At 38.5% G+C, this 17,689-nt stretch overlaps 1 protein-coding gene across 3 annotated transcripts in view; it reads left to right on the plus strand.

Moving 5' to 3' along the window:
* TRDMT1 (tRNA aspartic acid methyltransferase 1) overlaps positions 1-17,206 on the plus strand; it is a 30,341-nt gene extending 13,135 nt beyond the window's left edge. For all 3 annotated transcript variants that reach the window (XM_051609416.1, XM_051609418.1, XM_051609417.1), the window contains 7 exons: positions 1,584-1,649; positions 4,127-4,196; positions 6,697-6,780; positions 7,225-7,595; positions 11,567-11,624; positions 12,596-12,725; positions 16,451-17,206. In XM_051609416.1, coding sequence (XP_051465376.1) covers positions 1,584-1,649; positions 4,127-4,196; positions 6,697-6,780; positions 7,225-7,595; positions 11,567-11,624; positions 12,596-12,725; positions 16,451-16,551 — 880 coding nt within the window. In that variant the 3' untranslated portion in view covers positions 16,552-17,206. The remainder of the gene's footprint in view (positions 1-1,583; positions 1,650-4,126; positions 4,197-6,696; positions 6,781-7,224; positions 7,596-11,566; positions 11,625-12,595; positions 12,726-16,450) is intronic.
* Positions 17,207-17,689: the final 483 nt, after the last annotated feature.

Here is a 17,689-nt window from a genome sequence, read left to right on the forward strand (position 1 = left end):
TGCTTGCCAGACATTGAGTATGGAGTAATTCAGCCCAAAAAAGGGAAATTCCTAATATAGGAATTATCACTTTGCATTCTAAATTGGTCCAGCATGCATTCAGTTTATGGAAATTATAAAATAATATCTCATCCCTTGGCTGTTCTACCTTATGTTTAGCCTTTTAAAACTTGGAACATCCAGCTGACAGTCTGACCTGAATGGTCCAGATACTGTCTGCTTATTGTGTCTAAGCCATAACCCAGGGAAATCTAACGCTAAGATGTCAAAGTGCTACTTTTACTGACACATTAGTAATGTTAATACCTGCCAAGTACTTAACACATACTCTTTGTACAGTGATTACTCGCCTTGTGATCTGTTGATCCTGTGTGAGCTCTTGCGTTTAGGCTGTGTTCTCTATTCATTACTTTAAAAATAAGTTTCATAGTAGGTGATGATGATGTTGAGTGTGGGTAAGCGTGCCAATGGATATGTTTTCCATTCCTCTGCAGGGAATTTGGCTGATGCTGCTTTTTCAGTTTAGTTTTTTTTTTCACTATTATTTTTAGTTTTATTTTTTATTTGGCATAGTGTCTTGTATGTTTTCCAATTTCTTGTTAAATGCTTTAGTTCTTTAATTCTTCATGTGAATGTCTTTAACTGATGGTAGTCAGGAATGTGATGAAACAAATTCTGCTGTGATTTGCACCAATGGAAGTCCAAAGTCACTTTTCGACAAGTAAGCACAGAGCTGATGTCTGATGGCATTGGTGTCCTGTTTTTATATGCTGTTCTGACATCCCAGTGTGTGTGACAGACATACCATGTCTACATTAACCTTACTAGAGAATTAATCAGTGCCAGGGAATGTTCCCAGAGACTTGAATCTGAATCACGTATGCTCCAAAATTGTTAGAATAGTCCCTGGCACAATTTGGGCATGTTCCTTTCTCCAGAGAATTAACATGCTGTTCTTGGAATGTCTCTGTTTCCAGACCACTACACTGATCTTTCTAAACCTCAGGCACTTCCCTCCCTCCATCAAAATGAAACAGTTAAATATAGAAAACTGATAGTATCTACAGTTTGAGCTCTAAACATGCCATATTTCTTAAAGCAATTAGATAAATACTGGTTCTGATGTGTCATCGCTAAAGTTGATGGGACACTTTGATTATGCTTTTAAGCACTTTAAACAAAAAGTTTTTTGTTCCATGGCTAAATAGTGATCTTTTCCCCCCAATAATTATCTTTCCTATTACAAACTCAGTCTGTTGAATATCAATATTGTGCTTTGGGAAATGAACAGCAGTAAGCAATTTCAGAAGCACATGCATGGGATACTGCAGTCCATCTGAACATAAATGGGTTTTGTTGGTTTTTGTAATTATCAGCAGTCCACATTTTTAATTTAGTTGGGAATTATTTGATCTAGGCAACTGTGAGAGTTGAGGTACGTTTTTCTAAGGATGCTAAACTTTAGCAGCTAGCATAATGTGGAAATACTTTGATCTTGCACGTAGCCAAACCTGTGGATGAATAAAATGAAGTTTACATCTTGTAACTCTGATTTGTTGATCCCTTTTTTTTTTGTCTTATAGGCTCCAAAAGCTTCCAAAATACCTACTTTTAGAAAATGTTAAAGGATTTGAATCATCTTCTGCAAGGTAAAGTGTAATTTAGGCAGGTTTTAGTTTCTAGTAAAGGACGTATTCTTCAGAAGGGGAAGGCAGGATTTTTATATCCTAAAATTTAAGTTAACAAGACAGAGTGAGATGGGACAGCTGGCAGTTGTGTGCTAAAAATACTGTTTTATTTTTGGAGTGAAATTATTAAGTTGTGAAAGGAACTTGCTAAACAACTATGTGTTTCTCTAAGCAGATAAAATAACAAGTTGATTCCATTTATTTTATTTGATGATTTTGTGACCCATAGAAAGGATCAATATTAATTTTCATAGAAAAATAACAATAGGTGTATCATGCAGAGGTTTTGGTATTTTATCCATGACAGGAGCTTTTGTTAAGACCACAGTACAGGGGCTTTCTTCGGTACCTTTGTTGACAGTAGATTGTCACTGGTCCAGGGTTGCCATCATATGATCCAGAGATACAGTATAAAGACTGTATAAAATCTTTGTCTGAAATGTGGAAGAGGGAAGTTGTCAGTAAGGTTACCTAATGACATCAGGAACATTGTCTTCTCTTGTGGGCAAAGCAGAGGTTGTGGTCTTCCTTCTCATTTTTTACTGGAACAGAGTTGGATCTTTCTACAGCATTCCTTAAAGCACCAAGAGAGCAGCCACCCTGCATACCATGCTCCTTAATGAATATGGCAGGCAGCTGGGAGACACGTTGAGCTCTCTCACTGGTTGAGCATGCAGTGGTTCTCTGTGAACACTTGAGCACTTGATTGGAAGTGCAGGCTGCTGCTGTAGACCCTGTGGTCCCTGAGCTATACATTGCTGACCAGTGTTTGGAACAAGTTGCAGGGATGATTTTGTGAAGAAAGCAACAAACTAAGTGCAGGTGAAATCACTACTGAAAAAGCTGCGTACAAACCTTTACGGCTACATGGCAAGATTTATCTCTGTAAAGTTCTGTTAACAGTAGCTGGAAAAAGACTGCAAAAATCTCAGTGTTGCACTCATCTTAAAAACAAGAAACAAAATAATGTATGTCAGCAATTACTGCTGATGAATCTAGCTTCAGCTGAGAAATGAAAAAAAAAAAAATGACAACCAGACATTTAGAAAGAAATATGTAACCAGAGCAAGAAGTGAGAAATACCACTGATAAATACAAGATCAAATCTTCCTAAGAAAATTTAAGGGTATTTGCAAATGTATATATATGAGGAAGGATAATGCAAATAAATTATCCTTATCTCATATTTCAAAAACTGAGTTATAGAACTTCAATATTAATGATATAGGAAATTTACTGAATGGTGGAAAGTAGTATTTTAGGTTCTGCAGGAATCTAGTGGCAAGAGCACCAGGGAATCAGCTGCATGTGTGTGTGATGTTCTGCACCAGCAGCTGGTGTAGATCTGCAGCCTTAAAAGCTCATATAGGATCCAGAGGTCAGCTACTGGGCAGACTAGCTAAGTCCAGCTGCTGGAAGGATTCACTTTTCCTTTTTCCTTTTTCATCCTCCCTTCTTATATATTATGTATGTAGATATAAATCATGACTCCAGTTACGCCAGGGGAGGTTTAGATATTAGAAGAAAATTCTGCATTAAAAGGGTAATTAAACACTGGAATAGGCTGCACAGGGAGGTGTTTGAATCACCATCCCCAGAGGAGTTTAAAAGACGTATGGATGTGGTTTAGAACATGGTTTAAGCACTGGACTTGGTAGAGTCAAGTTAATGGTTCGTAGAGTTAGGTTATGGTTGGACATGATGATATTGAAGGTCTGTTCCAACCTGAATGATTTTGTGATTCTGTGCAACTCTGTGTAGTTCAGAAAACACCCCAGTCAGAATGCTTGCCTTCTCTTACAACACTGGGATTGCAGTGTCACATACTGTGCCAGATACAGGTCACAGCTCATGCTTTTGAATAGTTCCAGCCTAGCGCAGGAATAGAAAAGTCTTTTTAAGGAGATTTCCACTTCAGTGATTTTTAAATTGTTTATAAAGTACAGTCATACCTCCTTATCAAATTATCAAAGCCACCAATTTTTGTCATCCCTTCAGTTAGCCCTTTTGTTTGGCTTAGCTCATGCCTTGTATGTGAACACAGGGAAGTAGTGAGCTGCTTGTAGTGATTTTAATCTCCTGTTCTATCATGTACAATAAAGAGAATGTCTTGCACTCTGATTATTTTCCTGGTTGACACACTGTAAGTACTCTCCTAGAGGTGGGACATTTTTTGAGGGGGAGTTTGAACGAAAGTGGATGTGAGGTACCTGTACGTGTAATAGGAATTTTTTAGCTACAGTAACATTGAATTTTCTATGTTGTCTTCTCAAGTTAAAAACATTGATTACTTCATATCTGTAATTCTCTGTCCGCTTCTTTCACTGAATATGCTGAATATCATGGTACCTAAGGTGCTGTATTTAATGTGTTTTTATTCAGGATAAAAAAGATAAAAGCTGTTAGAAGGACTAATTGTTGATTCTTCTTACTGCCAGAAATGAACTTGTACGAACACTAGAAACATGTGGATTTAAATATCAAGAATTTCTCTTATCTCCAACCTGTGTGAGTACTGAAATTGCTCTAATATTATTTAATTGTTCAGACTGCACGAAGTCCAAGAACATTTGAAAATTACTGTATTAGAAAACGACAGTCCTCCCTAGAGCTGATGGTATTCCTCTGAATGAGAAAGCCATCTGGCATGACTTTTGATTTCTCATCAGTATACTGGCATAATCATAGACTCACAGAATGGTTAAGGTTGGAAGGGACCTTAAAGATCATTAGGTTCCAACCTCCCTGCTATAACCAGGGACACTTCACACTACACCAGACCGCACAAAGCCTCATCCAACCTGGTGTTAAACACCTCCAGGGAGGGGGCTTCCACAGTGTCCCTGGGCAACCTATTTCAGTGCCATACTACCCTCATGGTGAAGAATTTCTTCCTGATGTCTAACCTAAATCTACTCTCAGTTTAAAACTATTACCTCTTGTCCTATTACTGCCCTCTCTGGAGAAAAGCCCTTCCCCAGCTTTCCTGTAGGCCCCCTTCAAGAACTGGAAGGTCTCAAGGTCTCCCTGGAACCTTCTCTTCTCCAGGCTGAACAGCCCCAATTCCTTCAACCTGTCTTCATAGCAGAGGTGCTCCAGCCCTTTGATCATCTTCATGGCCCTTCTCTGGACCCTCTCCAACCACTCCATGTCTTTCCTGTGCTGAGGGCACCAGAGCTGGACACAGTACTCCAGGTGGAGTCTCACCAGAGCAGAGGGGCAGAATCACCTCCCTGGCCCTGCTGGCCACACTTCTTTTGATGTAGCCCAGGAGGCAGTTGGCTCTCTGGGCTCCAGCACACACTGGCATCTCATGTTGAGCTTCTCATCTACTACCACCCCCAAGTCCTCCTCAGGACTGCTCTCTATCCATTCTCCCCCCAGCCTGTATTTATGCCTGGGGTTGTGCTGACCCAGGTGCAGGACCTTGCACTTGGCCTTGTTGAACTTCATGAGATTGTCACTGGCCCACCTCTCAAGCCTGTCAAGGTCCCTCTGGGTGCCATCCCTTCCCTCTAGGGTATCAACCACACCACACAGCTTGGTATCATCAGCAAACCTGCTGAGGATACACTCAATCCCACTGTCCAAGTCTTCAGCAAAGATGTTGAACAGCACTGGTCCCAGTACTGATCCCTAAGGAGCACCACTCATCACATGCCTCCACTTGGACGCTGAACCATTGACCACAACTCTCTGGGTGTGGCCAGCCAGCCAGTTACTTATCCACCTAATGGTCCATCTGTCAAATCCACTCCTTGTCAGTTTGGAGAGCAACATGTCATGTGGGACAGTGTCAAATGCTTTGCACAAGTCCAGGTAGATGATGTCAGTTTCTCTGCCACCATCCACCATCTCTGTATCCTTGTCACAGGAGGCCACCCAAGTGGTCAGACATGATTTGCCCTTAAGTGAAGCCATGTTGGCTGTCACCAATCAGCTCCTTATTTTCCATGTGTCTTAGCAGAGTTTCCAGGAGGATCTGTTCCATGATCTTGCTGGGCACACAGGTGAGACTGACTGGCCTGTAGTTTCCCGGGTCTTCCTTTTTCCCCTTTTTAAAAATAGAGGCTATGTTCCCTTTTTTCCATTTTTGTTTCATTTTTCCAGTCTCTGCTTTCACCTGCTGTGGCCTTTGCCATGAGGCTGGAGCACTTGCCAGAGAAGACTGATGCAGCAAAGTCATTGAGAACCTCAGCCTTCTCAACATCCTACATTATTCTTGGTTGTCCTTTTATCCCCAACATACCTATAGAAGGTTTTCCTACTGCTCTTTACAACCCTGGCGAGATTATACTCATAACAACATACTGCTGTTATTATTCAGATCCTGGTCCCATATTGCTTTGCTACCATTTGATATTTTTCAAGAAGTCATGAATTTACATCATGATGAGGAAGGGAGTTTTCCCTGCAGGAGCCTCATTGCTCCAGAAGTGCTGATGCCTGTGAATTTCCCAGCACAGAAAATGTGTCTCTGTCATTTGTGGGAGGAGGAGCTTTGTTTGCATGTTTCCCTGGCAACTGGAAAAGAGTTGAGAGGGAGTTCACATTGTACAAGACTAAATGGAATTGGTGTAGTACTGTATAAATCTGAGAAAACTGGTAGAGGGTAGCTTGAAAACCAGTTGTCCAGTTGTGGTGCATTTGTTTAATTTTTAGTTGTCTTATAAATTATTTGTTGAGAAAGGCAGTGAGATTACTTTTTTCTTATTTTCTAGAAAGGTAGTACCTGTCCAAAGAAGTTGTGCTGCATGCCATTTTTCTTACCTCACATAAAAGTTTCTTTACATTCCTGTTCATACACACAGAAAGTAAAAACCATGAGGTATAAAGAATAATTGCCTGCTTGTTTCCTTGAGAATACTTGGGTGTGAAAGTTACTTGTTTAGAATGTAATTGTGGCATAGTTCTATTACTGTATATAGTGGTAGATAATTTGAATGACACTATACACCACTTCTTCTCTCTATCACATGGACTAAAGGCTTGTGGATTTTGCTTACAGCTTGGCATTCCCAATTCTAGGATGCGGTATTTTCTAATTGCAAAGCTTCATGAAGAACCATTTTCTTTTCAAGCTCCTGGTCAGGTGAGTCTATTAGTGTTGCTTGAATTGGCTTTGTTTCATGAAGATTGAGTGTTGAATTTTCAGTTTAGTGGTGTGTGTTGATGAATAAATTCTGTCTCTTTTCTTTTGGCCTGGATGCTGAGATTTCTAAAAATGCATGGCAGTGTCCTAAATGGCTTTAAACAGCTGGGGGACAGTGGCTGGTAGTGGGCTAGAAAACAATGCGTTCTGCTGCCTTTTTTTTGCCCTTGGAAAGTTCATTTTGCGAAGTCAGTTATTTCTTGTTGGTAGGTTAGTAAATTGTGATGCTAGCATTTTTTAAAATCTTGATGAAAATAACGTTGTATGGTTACTTTTTTTATTCTGAACATCTCTTAAGAAATTCTTACTCACTTAGAGTCTGCTGTCAAGTTGTTTATCAAATGGAGTTCTTGAATATTTTTTTTCCCCACAATTTCTTTCTAGGTTTTAACAAGATTCCCAGATCAGGATCTACAAGACTTACTTGAGGACAAAGCTGCTGACAAAGTGGGTGGAGCTAGTTCTTCCTTGTCTTCAGAAGAGAAGAATCTGGATCTAAACATTGGTCCTGATTGTAGAAGCAAGAAGAATTTATCAAAAGGGGCTTTTCTTTTTAAGCTTGAAACAGTAGAAGAAATGGAAAGGAAGTATGGTCAGGACAATGATTCCTCTATTCAAATGCTAAAAGATTTCTTGGAAGAGGAAAGTGAAGAAATGAGTCAGTATTCCTTACCAACAAAGTCCATATTGCGCTATGCTTTCTTGTTAGACATTGTTAAACCCACCTGCCGGAGATCCACATGCTTTACAAAGGGGTAAGTTGCAAAGAGGGTGTCTTGCTGAATCATGTCCTGAAATTTTAAGTGTGTTTTTGCTTGTGTAATGTAAAACAAGGAGAGCTATTTCATCAAAAAAAACACAGGCCTCTGAAAAAAACCATAATCCTTATATAGTGTGCTTCCTGGTCCGGTGGAATGCCAGCATGAGAATCTGGCAGGACATCATGTGCCCACTGCAAAAACGCATTCACAAAAGACAGTGCCATTTGTTGTTGACCTTCACAGAAGCTTAATTACCCTGCGGAAATATGGTTCCAATAGACTGGTAGAGTACTGATTCATTAATGAATTTTTTTTGTATTGCTCAATCAATTTACAAAGGGTCATGCATGACAGATCCATTCCTCATTAAAATTGTCTCCACTGTACATTTTATTGATTTCTTGGATTTTTCAGCTACAGAGGTCAGAATAGCTGTGGATTGCCTATATATCCTAAAAACAGTTAAGTTGTTGCATTTCAAATCATATTTGATGGAGCAGAACGTCAGTGCTTTTCTATCTAGTAGTTTTCTGATTTGTACATTGCAATTTTGACTGCCAGAAGTTGTTGAGTGTTCTGAAGCCCCACAGATAACTGGTCAGGAGTTTTTCCATTGAATGCATTTGTATTGGAAAAGGCCAGCTGGAGCCTGGAATTTTGTGGAAAATGTTAATATCTGTGAATTTTTCCAATTAGAGTGTTTGGGGATTTTTTGAAATTCTCAGAATGTTTAAACAAAATTGCCTAGTTACTGACTTAAAACTAATTATAACTTTTTTTTTAATTAGTAGAAATTAGACTGCTAGATTGACAGCATTCCTGCAGATTTTGTGATTTCAACTTTTTAGAAATGAAAGCTGAGGAGAGAATTTAAAACATTCAAAATTTATGCAGCAGGAAAGCCCTTCCCCCAGCTCTCATTGACATACACCTCTTGTGCCCTCAGTCTTTTGAGTTGTGAGGAAGTCAGCATCTTGTGGGATCTGTTTCATAACTGGAGTAGTCAAATAAAAACCTTAGGCCAGAGTGATGTCCTGTGTATCTCATGTATGCCTTAAGTGTCATCAGAAATAAACTGGCCACTTGTACTTGCACTAGAATATGCCATGGTAGTATGTGGTCATGTTTATCACATCACACTGATGGAGGCTCCTGAGGAGTTAATATGAATTCTTTATATATAGTGGTGGGAAATCTGACAGAGAACACGACTGTTACCTTTCTGCTGATGTGGGAGGAGCCAGGCCAGATAGTTCTTGTCTCAAAATGTAGAAATCTGATTTGCCATCTCCGTTCCCATTTGCAAGAGCCTTTGAGAAGGAAGTTTTCCAACATGGTTCTCAATGTGTTCACGTCATTTGCAGCTTTGCATTAAGAGGAAGATTATAATTACATCTCAGGCTTCACCCAGGTCACTTTCTGAGGCAAAGAACAAGTTGCTGCTGTATGTGTTCTAGGAGTTTTTATTTTTCTCTGAAACATGCGATCTAGGATAGAGGACACTGAATGGAGCAAAACAGCACTCCAGGTAGTACAGAGAATCTCTCTGCTGAGATGCCTTTCTGGTGTCTTTCTTACAAGTCATTCTGATCATCAGCTTTGAGACTGGGAGAAAAATTTCCCTGAGTTCTGATTGGTCTTAAGATATTTCCAGCAAAGTTTGTGTGAATAGGGTAATCCAAGTATGCCTTCTTCAGTCCTTGCTAATTCAGGGACCTCGAACACCAATACTTCATCAGTGGTTTTTGCCCTTCTGCCTTTGTCATACCACGATGTCTTCTGAAAGGTTTTGGTGCAGTATAGAGCAAAATGTAATGGCCTGTGGTGCATGAGAGATCAAGCACATGATCCTGTGTTCCCTTTGGACTTTGGACTCCTAAGTAATTGGAAAGGATTGCTAAGTTCCTTGAGACTACAGATGCCGTGGTTTCACTTAGGAGTATGTTTGTGGTGACTGAAGTGGTGAGAGGAAGTTTTCCGTTTTAAAGGACAGAACTACTGTTGTAGAAAACTACTTCTTTAGATATAATAATTCTGGAATTACTTGTATATTCTTAATATGCTATTGACAAGAGAAGCAATACCTTCTAAAATATTAGTAATGTTAGTTACAGAAACTCTCTCTGGCATTGTGGAAATTACCTTTTTGTTAGTAATAACCCAGAAATAATATATAATGTGTGAAATTAAAAGGTTTTTTAAAAGCTTACAGAACTAGAGGGGGAAAATATCAGGAGTCAGATGAAAATTGAAGAGTGTAATTTCTTAAGCCACTGTCTTTCATTATAACTGGTAATGAAATGTCAGAAAATCAATTCATACTTTTTTACTGTGACAAAAATTCACATCTTTAATTATGCTCTGAGTCAAAGTTAGGATTGTTAATTTTTCTGTAGTCAGCAGCAGTAGTGATAATAATAATCCAGCTGACACTGGCCATCTGCCCACATTTGTGTTAAAAAACCCGTTGCGTAAAACACCTCCCAGCCTCCAAACCACTTGTACACCAATGGGATTTTTTTTTGTGAGGAGTTTTGTACTCTAGTGCCAATTATTTAAACTGGTGTGTTTAATACAATGTGGATCCTATTAGAAGATTCATTCCCTCCAATAGAGCTCTAAAATACCATTTTGAAATTTATCTTACTTATTTTGGCTCGGATACATCTGAAATACAAGCAGATGCTATATAGAGGGAAGATTAGGATTCCTCAGTGCTTTGTGTGTTACATTGTTAAACTTGTTGCATTTTCAGTATTAAACTAAAGGTGATGTATTTAAAATACAGTTCCATTCCATGTGTTTTTAATCTGCATCAGTGTGTAGGGCCTTTTGTTCTGAACCTAAGTTAGATTTAAAAGCACTTTATTTTAAAATGAGTGCTGCTCTCACTGATGTTGGCAGAACTAATCAAAACTTTTCCAACTTAATAAGAAACTCTCGAGATAGACCCATGCTAGGTCATTGTGTCTGTGCTGAAGGAAGACTTAGCATATCCATTACGGAATTTGAATGGCTTGAAACAAAAATTGTTTCAGTGCCTTGCTTTAGAATGGGCCCCAAGTAAAGCAGAATACCTTTGTAACTGTCTTTACAGGTAGAACAAGAGAATAATAGCTGTTAATGGTTGATGCAGACCACATCCTTCTAATGCAGGGGATATTCTGAAGCTGTTCCACTGTGCAAGTGCTGTCTCTTGACTTGACTCAGTCTCTTTCTGTTCAGGACATGTGAACACAATCAGAGCTAGACCAGCAGAGCATGTTTCTGAAAGCCCATAATTATATTTAAATTATAGCCTGGAAGAGACTACAGAGTAAACATGTTGTTCTACAGTCAGCCACAAAGCATCTAAAAAAGCTATCATACAGTTTTAGAATGTAAGTTTGCTTACTGTTAAGTTAGATTTTTTTTCTGTCTTTCTGTTTGTTTTCTGCTCTACATAGATGCCTGGGCATCCCCTAACCCTTCCCTCTGTGGAAAATCCACAAGCAGCCAAAAGTTAAACCTGACTGAATCACTTTGTCCCTAGTGGATTGATACAAAAGATGGAGGCTCACACTAACGGTCCTCCTTTGAATACAGAGAACCAGTTTGAACCTCTAGGACCATTTTGTCTTTAATGTTTTGTCTTAATGTAAAATTGGTTTGTGCAATGTAGGTGGCCCTTTCTGATGATGCTGTGCTTGAATTCCTTGGCCTTGTATAGTTGCCTTATATAGAACAGTAGTGTGGATAAACCCTCTTGCATTGATTGCAGACTCATCCCTAGAGAGCACATTCAGACGCTACTGCTCTCCAAGGATTAGCTTGTTATTAACAAGGCCTTTCGCTTTAGCTATCCAGGAGGTTATTTTTTATTCAAAGCAAAATCAACATCTCAGCATTTTTGCAGTTGTTTGTGCTATAAGGTCTGATGAAAATATGAATTTAATTTAGTTAAGATTGTTATTGTTCTTTTTAAGGTATGGACACTATGTAGAAGGGACAGGCTCAGTTTTGCAGACAGCAGTAGATGTAGAGGTAAGACTGTGTTGAATAACATAGGAGAATTATTTTTTTTCAAAACTTGTTTTTTTCTGTCTTCTGCTTTCTTATAAGTTTTTAAAACTGTATTTTATGGCCACTGAGTTTCCAAATTATTTATGTTTCTAAACAAAAGTTTATTGAAATAAAAATTACACGTGCCTCTCTCTGTGAGTTGCTTTTATTTTATTATCTGCAGTGTCATACAAGGTTTCACAAGGATATATAAAAACATTAACAGTTATTAATTCTGTGGATATACAGTACAGTGCAGTGAATCTAGGGCCATTTTTTGTACACAGATGATCCAGTATGTATTTTGAAATGTTTAATATGTTTGAGTTTCAAAAGTATTATTTAAGAGGGAAGACATTTTGAAAAGTTCTAGTCTTAATATTAAGTTCACCAGGAAGTAGTACTTTTGGCTTTGGGGAAAGTAAAAATAAATGTATTGGTGAATCATCGCTCAAAGATACTTTTCACAAAGTCTGTTTTGTACACAAGCACCTCCTCTTGCACTTCTGTGCTGTTCACTAATATATAGCATTTCTAAGGTTAATAAGAGTGCAACTTTGGAATTCAGGGTAATCTCAGAGCAAATGTATTAAAACAGCTGCATCCATACAGCTCAATTTGTGCGCATGGTCTGCTATGGAGTTATATTATGTCACTGTCCTTTTACTAATAAATGTTTATAATCCTTTAATTGCCTCATTAAGGATTGGTATAACTTGTAACTGGAGGAGGAAATAATGAATATCCTTGTGGCAACATCAGTTTCTTTCTTGCAAGTCCATGTGTTGAGATATTTGCTGCAAAAATAGAACACCAATCATACTCTCAAGGAAGACACACTATTGTCTTTGGCACTGTGGTAATCAGTGAAATATTCTGTTAAGATGTAAGTATTCAATTTAAAATATTTCATGTGCGTCAGTGATATGTGTTGCTTTTTATATTTTTCATAGCTTGAATCAGTGTTTAAACACATTGAGGAGTTACCAGAAGAGGAGAAGCTTATGAAATGGTCAACATTAAAACTGAGGTACTTCACTCCCAGAGAAATAGCAAATCTTCATGGATTCCCTCTGGAATTTGGTATGTGCTGCAAAGTAACCATTTCCATGTCATGCTTCAGAAATGCCAGTGTTGTCTTTTGACTGGGGACTAATCCATGCTTTTTATTTTACATTTTTTTTCAGACAGCTCAGTTCTTATGATTGATTCTTGTTATTTGGCTAACTCTGAATTTTGCTGAATTTCCACTAAGTTTTTGCATTTTGTAAGAGCCAGATTCTGTTGTTAGATTTATCTTCATAAACTTAGAAAAAAGTTTTGGCATGGGAAATGCTCTATTACTGAGAGGCAATGAAGGAATACCTTTGTTTACAGTTGAAACTATTCACTCAGCAGCCAGCATTACTCACAACTGTGGTAAGTCAACATATTGTGCCAGTTTAGGGTCTGTTAGTGGTTCTCAGTGTTGAAGCTGCTTGCTTTATCCCTTACACGGTTTGCAGCTGCTGACAGAAAGGGAATTTCAGAAGATACAGATACTTCATTGTTTAGGAGTAACCAAACTCTTCAGTTAATGACCTTTTAAATCATCTCTGTTTTCTAGAAAAGACAGTCCTAGCCCTTGGTCAATTACTTCATTTTCTAACTGTTTTGTGGAGATGAGGGAGTCAAGGAATGAGATTCACCAATACAGGTACATTGGACACAGGTCAACCAGAATTAAGCCTAAAATAAATTCACTGGAGCTCCCCTTGTAAAAAAAGGCAGGCAAGGAAGTGTAGCTGTTACTGCCTGCTGTGGAGCTTGGCCTGCAGCCATCGTATCAGATCAGTCTTCTGTCTCTCAGCAATACAAGCATCCATAGAATAAGACACCACTGATCTTGTGTAATTTGTTGCATTTTTCTTTGACTTCCTCAGTGACTTGTAATTCTGAGGAATGCTAATAGTTTTTATATGTTTCTTTCTTTAGCAGTTTTAGTTTTTCTCATTTATTACTTAGTTTTATTCAAAATTACTACATTAAAATAACATTATCAAGGTTGAAAAGTCAAAGATTAGAGTTGCCAGCACAAAGTTTACTTGTTTGAAGAGTATTTGCAGGAGGTTGTGTTGAGCTACATGCCAATATACAGGATTTTTTCATAGCCTCTCTTCTTTAATACATTTATCCATTTTGTAGACAGTCTTTTTCTCAACACAGCTCTGTTCCATATTGATGTAGGCTGATGTAAAGAAATTTAAAAGCTAAACAGGGCTGGATTGGACTTGTATAGGTTTATCATGCTGTTCAAGCTCTCATTTGAGCACAGAATTGCCTGTTTCTCCTTTTTTTTAAATTCAGCTTGTGTTGTCCAAGTGTTGAATCAGCCTTTGCAACATCACTGAGAAGTGTAGTTGCGTTAATATTGCTTGTATTTTACAGAGGGGGAACCAAGACAATGGAGAATTTTATGTTTGGAAGACTCCATTAATTTAGGGTAATCAGTTTGTGAAACCTGACTGTTACTGTTTCAGAGTGCTTGGAATTATACCATGCTTCCTCTGTTCAGAGGACAGAGGTCCATCTTCAGGGACACCTGTGAGCTTCAGTATTTTTGCAAACCAGAACTGAACTCTCAAGACAAGCCATGCTTCTGAATCTGAGGAGAATCCTGTCACCATCTACTAAGTGCTCATTTAGCAAAAATGTCTTTTGTCACCTGGGATCTGTGGAGGGAGGGACAGGGACAGATTTCACCTCTCAGAGGGCAGAACCTTTCTACTTTAATAATGAGATGTTCTGTACAGTTCTTGCAGTTCCCTGCCTCACTATACTACTTTTCGGACTCCCCACAGCACATGAAACAAGCCCTCTCATCCAGTGGCTTCCTTTCACATATACCCCTGATTCATGGGCAGAACAGGCCTTTCCCACTGCACTGAGTCACAAGTCTGACATTTCTTTCCTTTGTGTTTAATCTAAGACATTCCCCACTTTGCACTTTAAAAAAAGTGTTACTTAGCTCTGGGCTGGTAGAAATCTCTGCTGAATTTAGGTACTATAATCTAAGTTTCTTTTCAGGATTTGAAAGCTATGGTATTTTTTAAAGTGCTGTATTTATGACTACAGCAAAGGGTGTTTCCCTCACAGCATTCCTCCTATGCTAAATTTTAAGACATTATTGCGAAGTGTGGTATTTTCAGAGATAAGTGTGCCGTAATTTCTTTGCTCCTGTGTTCTATAGCAACAGCAACAGTTGACAGCAACATTTCAAAATTGTTGAAATTTTCAACATCAGAAAGCCTAGAGATGTACCCACTGCAAATGTGTTATTGGCCCAAGAAGCTAAAGAATGGGAAAACTTTAAACTGAAAATGAAGAAAATGCCAGAAAGCTTTGTAACAGATGCTGTCATGAGCTGCAGCTACATTATTATCAGAAGGAACATGATTGTGTCTAAATGGTTCTATATTTTAGGAAATTGATGGCCTTTTCTAACATGTGAGATCTAGAGTAAAAATCATAGTTCGTTATTAACATTAACAGATTTATTTGTGCTTTTAACATCTAAATGTATAAATAGAAATTGCACCATAGGTCAATGGAATACTGCAGTCATTTGTCTTAGCCACTACTGTGGGTCCCACAGCAATATCATTAAAAGTGATCAGAGCATTCTTGCATCTGTGACCTGCTTTCATGAGAGTAATGTCCATTTTTCCTGTTAGTGATGTATGTGAGCTATTAGGAAACAAATGGCAGCCTGGTGGAAATCCAGCACAACATGGTAGTGCGTGTTGCCAAGACTGCAACATCATCAAGTTGCATGCATGACCTAAAGGACCTGATGAGAGCTGTGCAGCAAGTGCCAGATTGTTAAATCTGTCCTTCTGATGTAGGCTGCTCTTGAGGCAGGAAGATAGAAGATGCAAGATAGTGTTAACAGGCAGATGGAGGAGGCTTGGGATAAAGGAAACAGTGAGCCCTGAAAATTAATTCAGGCTTTCAGTTGCCAAGAGGCAGATGGAAAAGCTCTGAAATTTTCAGGGTTCAGATAAGCTTCTTGGGCTATAAGTACACAGATGTGTATGTGCCTAAAGGCATATTTATTTAAAAATGTGTAGATTCTGTACATAATTCAATTATTTAATGTGAAAACTCTATCTAAGGAAGTACGTGTGGGAGTGCAATGTTTGTTCCAACTAAAAAACAGTTGCCCAAATGTGATTGCCAGGAAGCTGGGCAGAGTGGATGGAGCTGGCAGAAGATGTGTTTACCAAAGCAGTCCACATTGGAGGCATTAATAACTGGCAGAAAAGGATGGAACAACTCCTCCCAGACACCACCTCCTCCTTAGCTTTCCACCATTGGCTCAGCAACTGTCCAACCATGTTCTCTCCTGAGAAATCCCTGGAAGAGGATTTTTCTGAAGTGCTATGAAAACTTCAGAACATATATATCATCACTTTTCTCCTGTAGTCTGATGTTCTCTAGAGTATCAGTTTTGCTGTGTTTTAGGTGCTGCTGCACCTTCTTGAGACTGCTGGATGTTTTGAGCTATACGAAGAGAAGGCAGATTGGCATTATTTACACAATAGAACAATCTTTTGAGGCTTCTTGCTAAACTTTAGAGATGGCAGTACTGCTAGTGGAAGTCCTGATACAAATCCAATGAGCTGGATGTAACTGAACTTAGGGGTGTGTGTGTGTGAATCCTGCTGCCATCTGTGATAACTACATTAAGAACTGTTCATTGAAAAAAGGGATATGAAAGCTAGGAACTAAGCCAGACTAACAGTGTTGCACTCTGTGTTTTGTTTTAGGTTTTCCTGACAAAATAACAATAAAGCAATGCTACCGTCTTCTGGGAAACAGCCTCAATGTACACGTGGTGGCAAAATTGATCTCCATTCTAGTTGGATAATTTAGAAGCTGAATCTGTTGAGTACGGACTGGTGACAGAGAGTACTTCCACCTTTCAAGAGAAAGCTGATGGCAGCTGACCAAAAATTGTAGCTTACCGAAACATCTGCCCACACATTTTTTGGACCAGTTCTGATGTATTGAAAATACATCAGTTAAATTGCTTTTTTGCTGGATTTTCTCTGTAGAGATCCTTTATTTAAATGGAAGTTTCCAGAACTTAATTGCTTTATTTAAATGTCCTTTTTAGTTTCTAAAATGAAAAAAAGCAGCATTTACATATGCCTCAATGAAAATGGGTAAGACTGTTGTATTTTATCTTAAAACTGTCTTCTCAGTACAGTATAAAAAGGCTGTAAATGTAATACCTGTTTTAAGTGCAGAGACCAAGTTCTACATGGAAAATGTCTTGATCTGTAAATATCAGCAATCCATTCTTAAAAGTTTTATTGTATATATGGTATGAAATTTTGATGTACCTAATTAAACTAATCAATTTATTATTTTGTATGTGATTTTTAAGAAGACACAATGTCATCCTGAGTTCATGGTTGTCTCATCATCTAAATAATTGTAGGCTTCCGGAGCCTGCCTATATCTGTCTGGGATGATTTGTTTAGGTGCAGCTGAATAAAAATATTTCAAGATTATCACAACCCTGAGAACAACTTGCCTATTTCTGTTCTCACGTTATTCAGGATACAATCACTGCTCCTTACCAAAGACCTACACATAAAGACATAAAAAAATTTGAAAAGCTCCACATTTAGGTTCTTGTGGCATAAGAACTGGAGAACTTCTTCTGATGATTTCGTCACAAAACTTGATAGCAGTAATAGGGTTAGGAGTGTATGTTGAGATGAAACCACTGCATATGGCTATCCAGAGTGCCACAGTTAAACACTACCTCATAGAGCTGGACTGTATGTTGGCTTATTAATAAAATCTTGTGATTTTAATGTCTCTGAAGCTATAGAAAAACATACGGAAAAATGGAAAACCTTCTAAAGAAACAGGTTTTTGTTGTTATTTTTCCTTACAGGTAGTATTATACTGGTATATAGAGAAAAAAACCTCAACAGCTTGAGGGAGGAAAAGGCAGGATGGTGTTTATTAAGCATCCATTAGGGAGCTGGTGT

Source organism: Apus apus, chromosome 2 (assembly GCF_020740795.1).
Source record: "Apus apus isolate bApuApu2 chromosome 2, bApuApu2.pri.cur, whole genome shotgun sequence".
NCBI lineage: Eukaryota > Metazoa > Chordata > Aves > Apodiformes > Apodidae > Apus > Apus apus.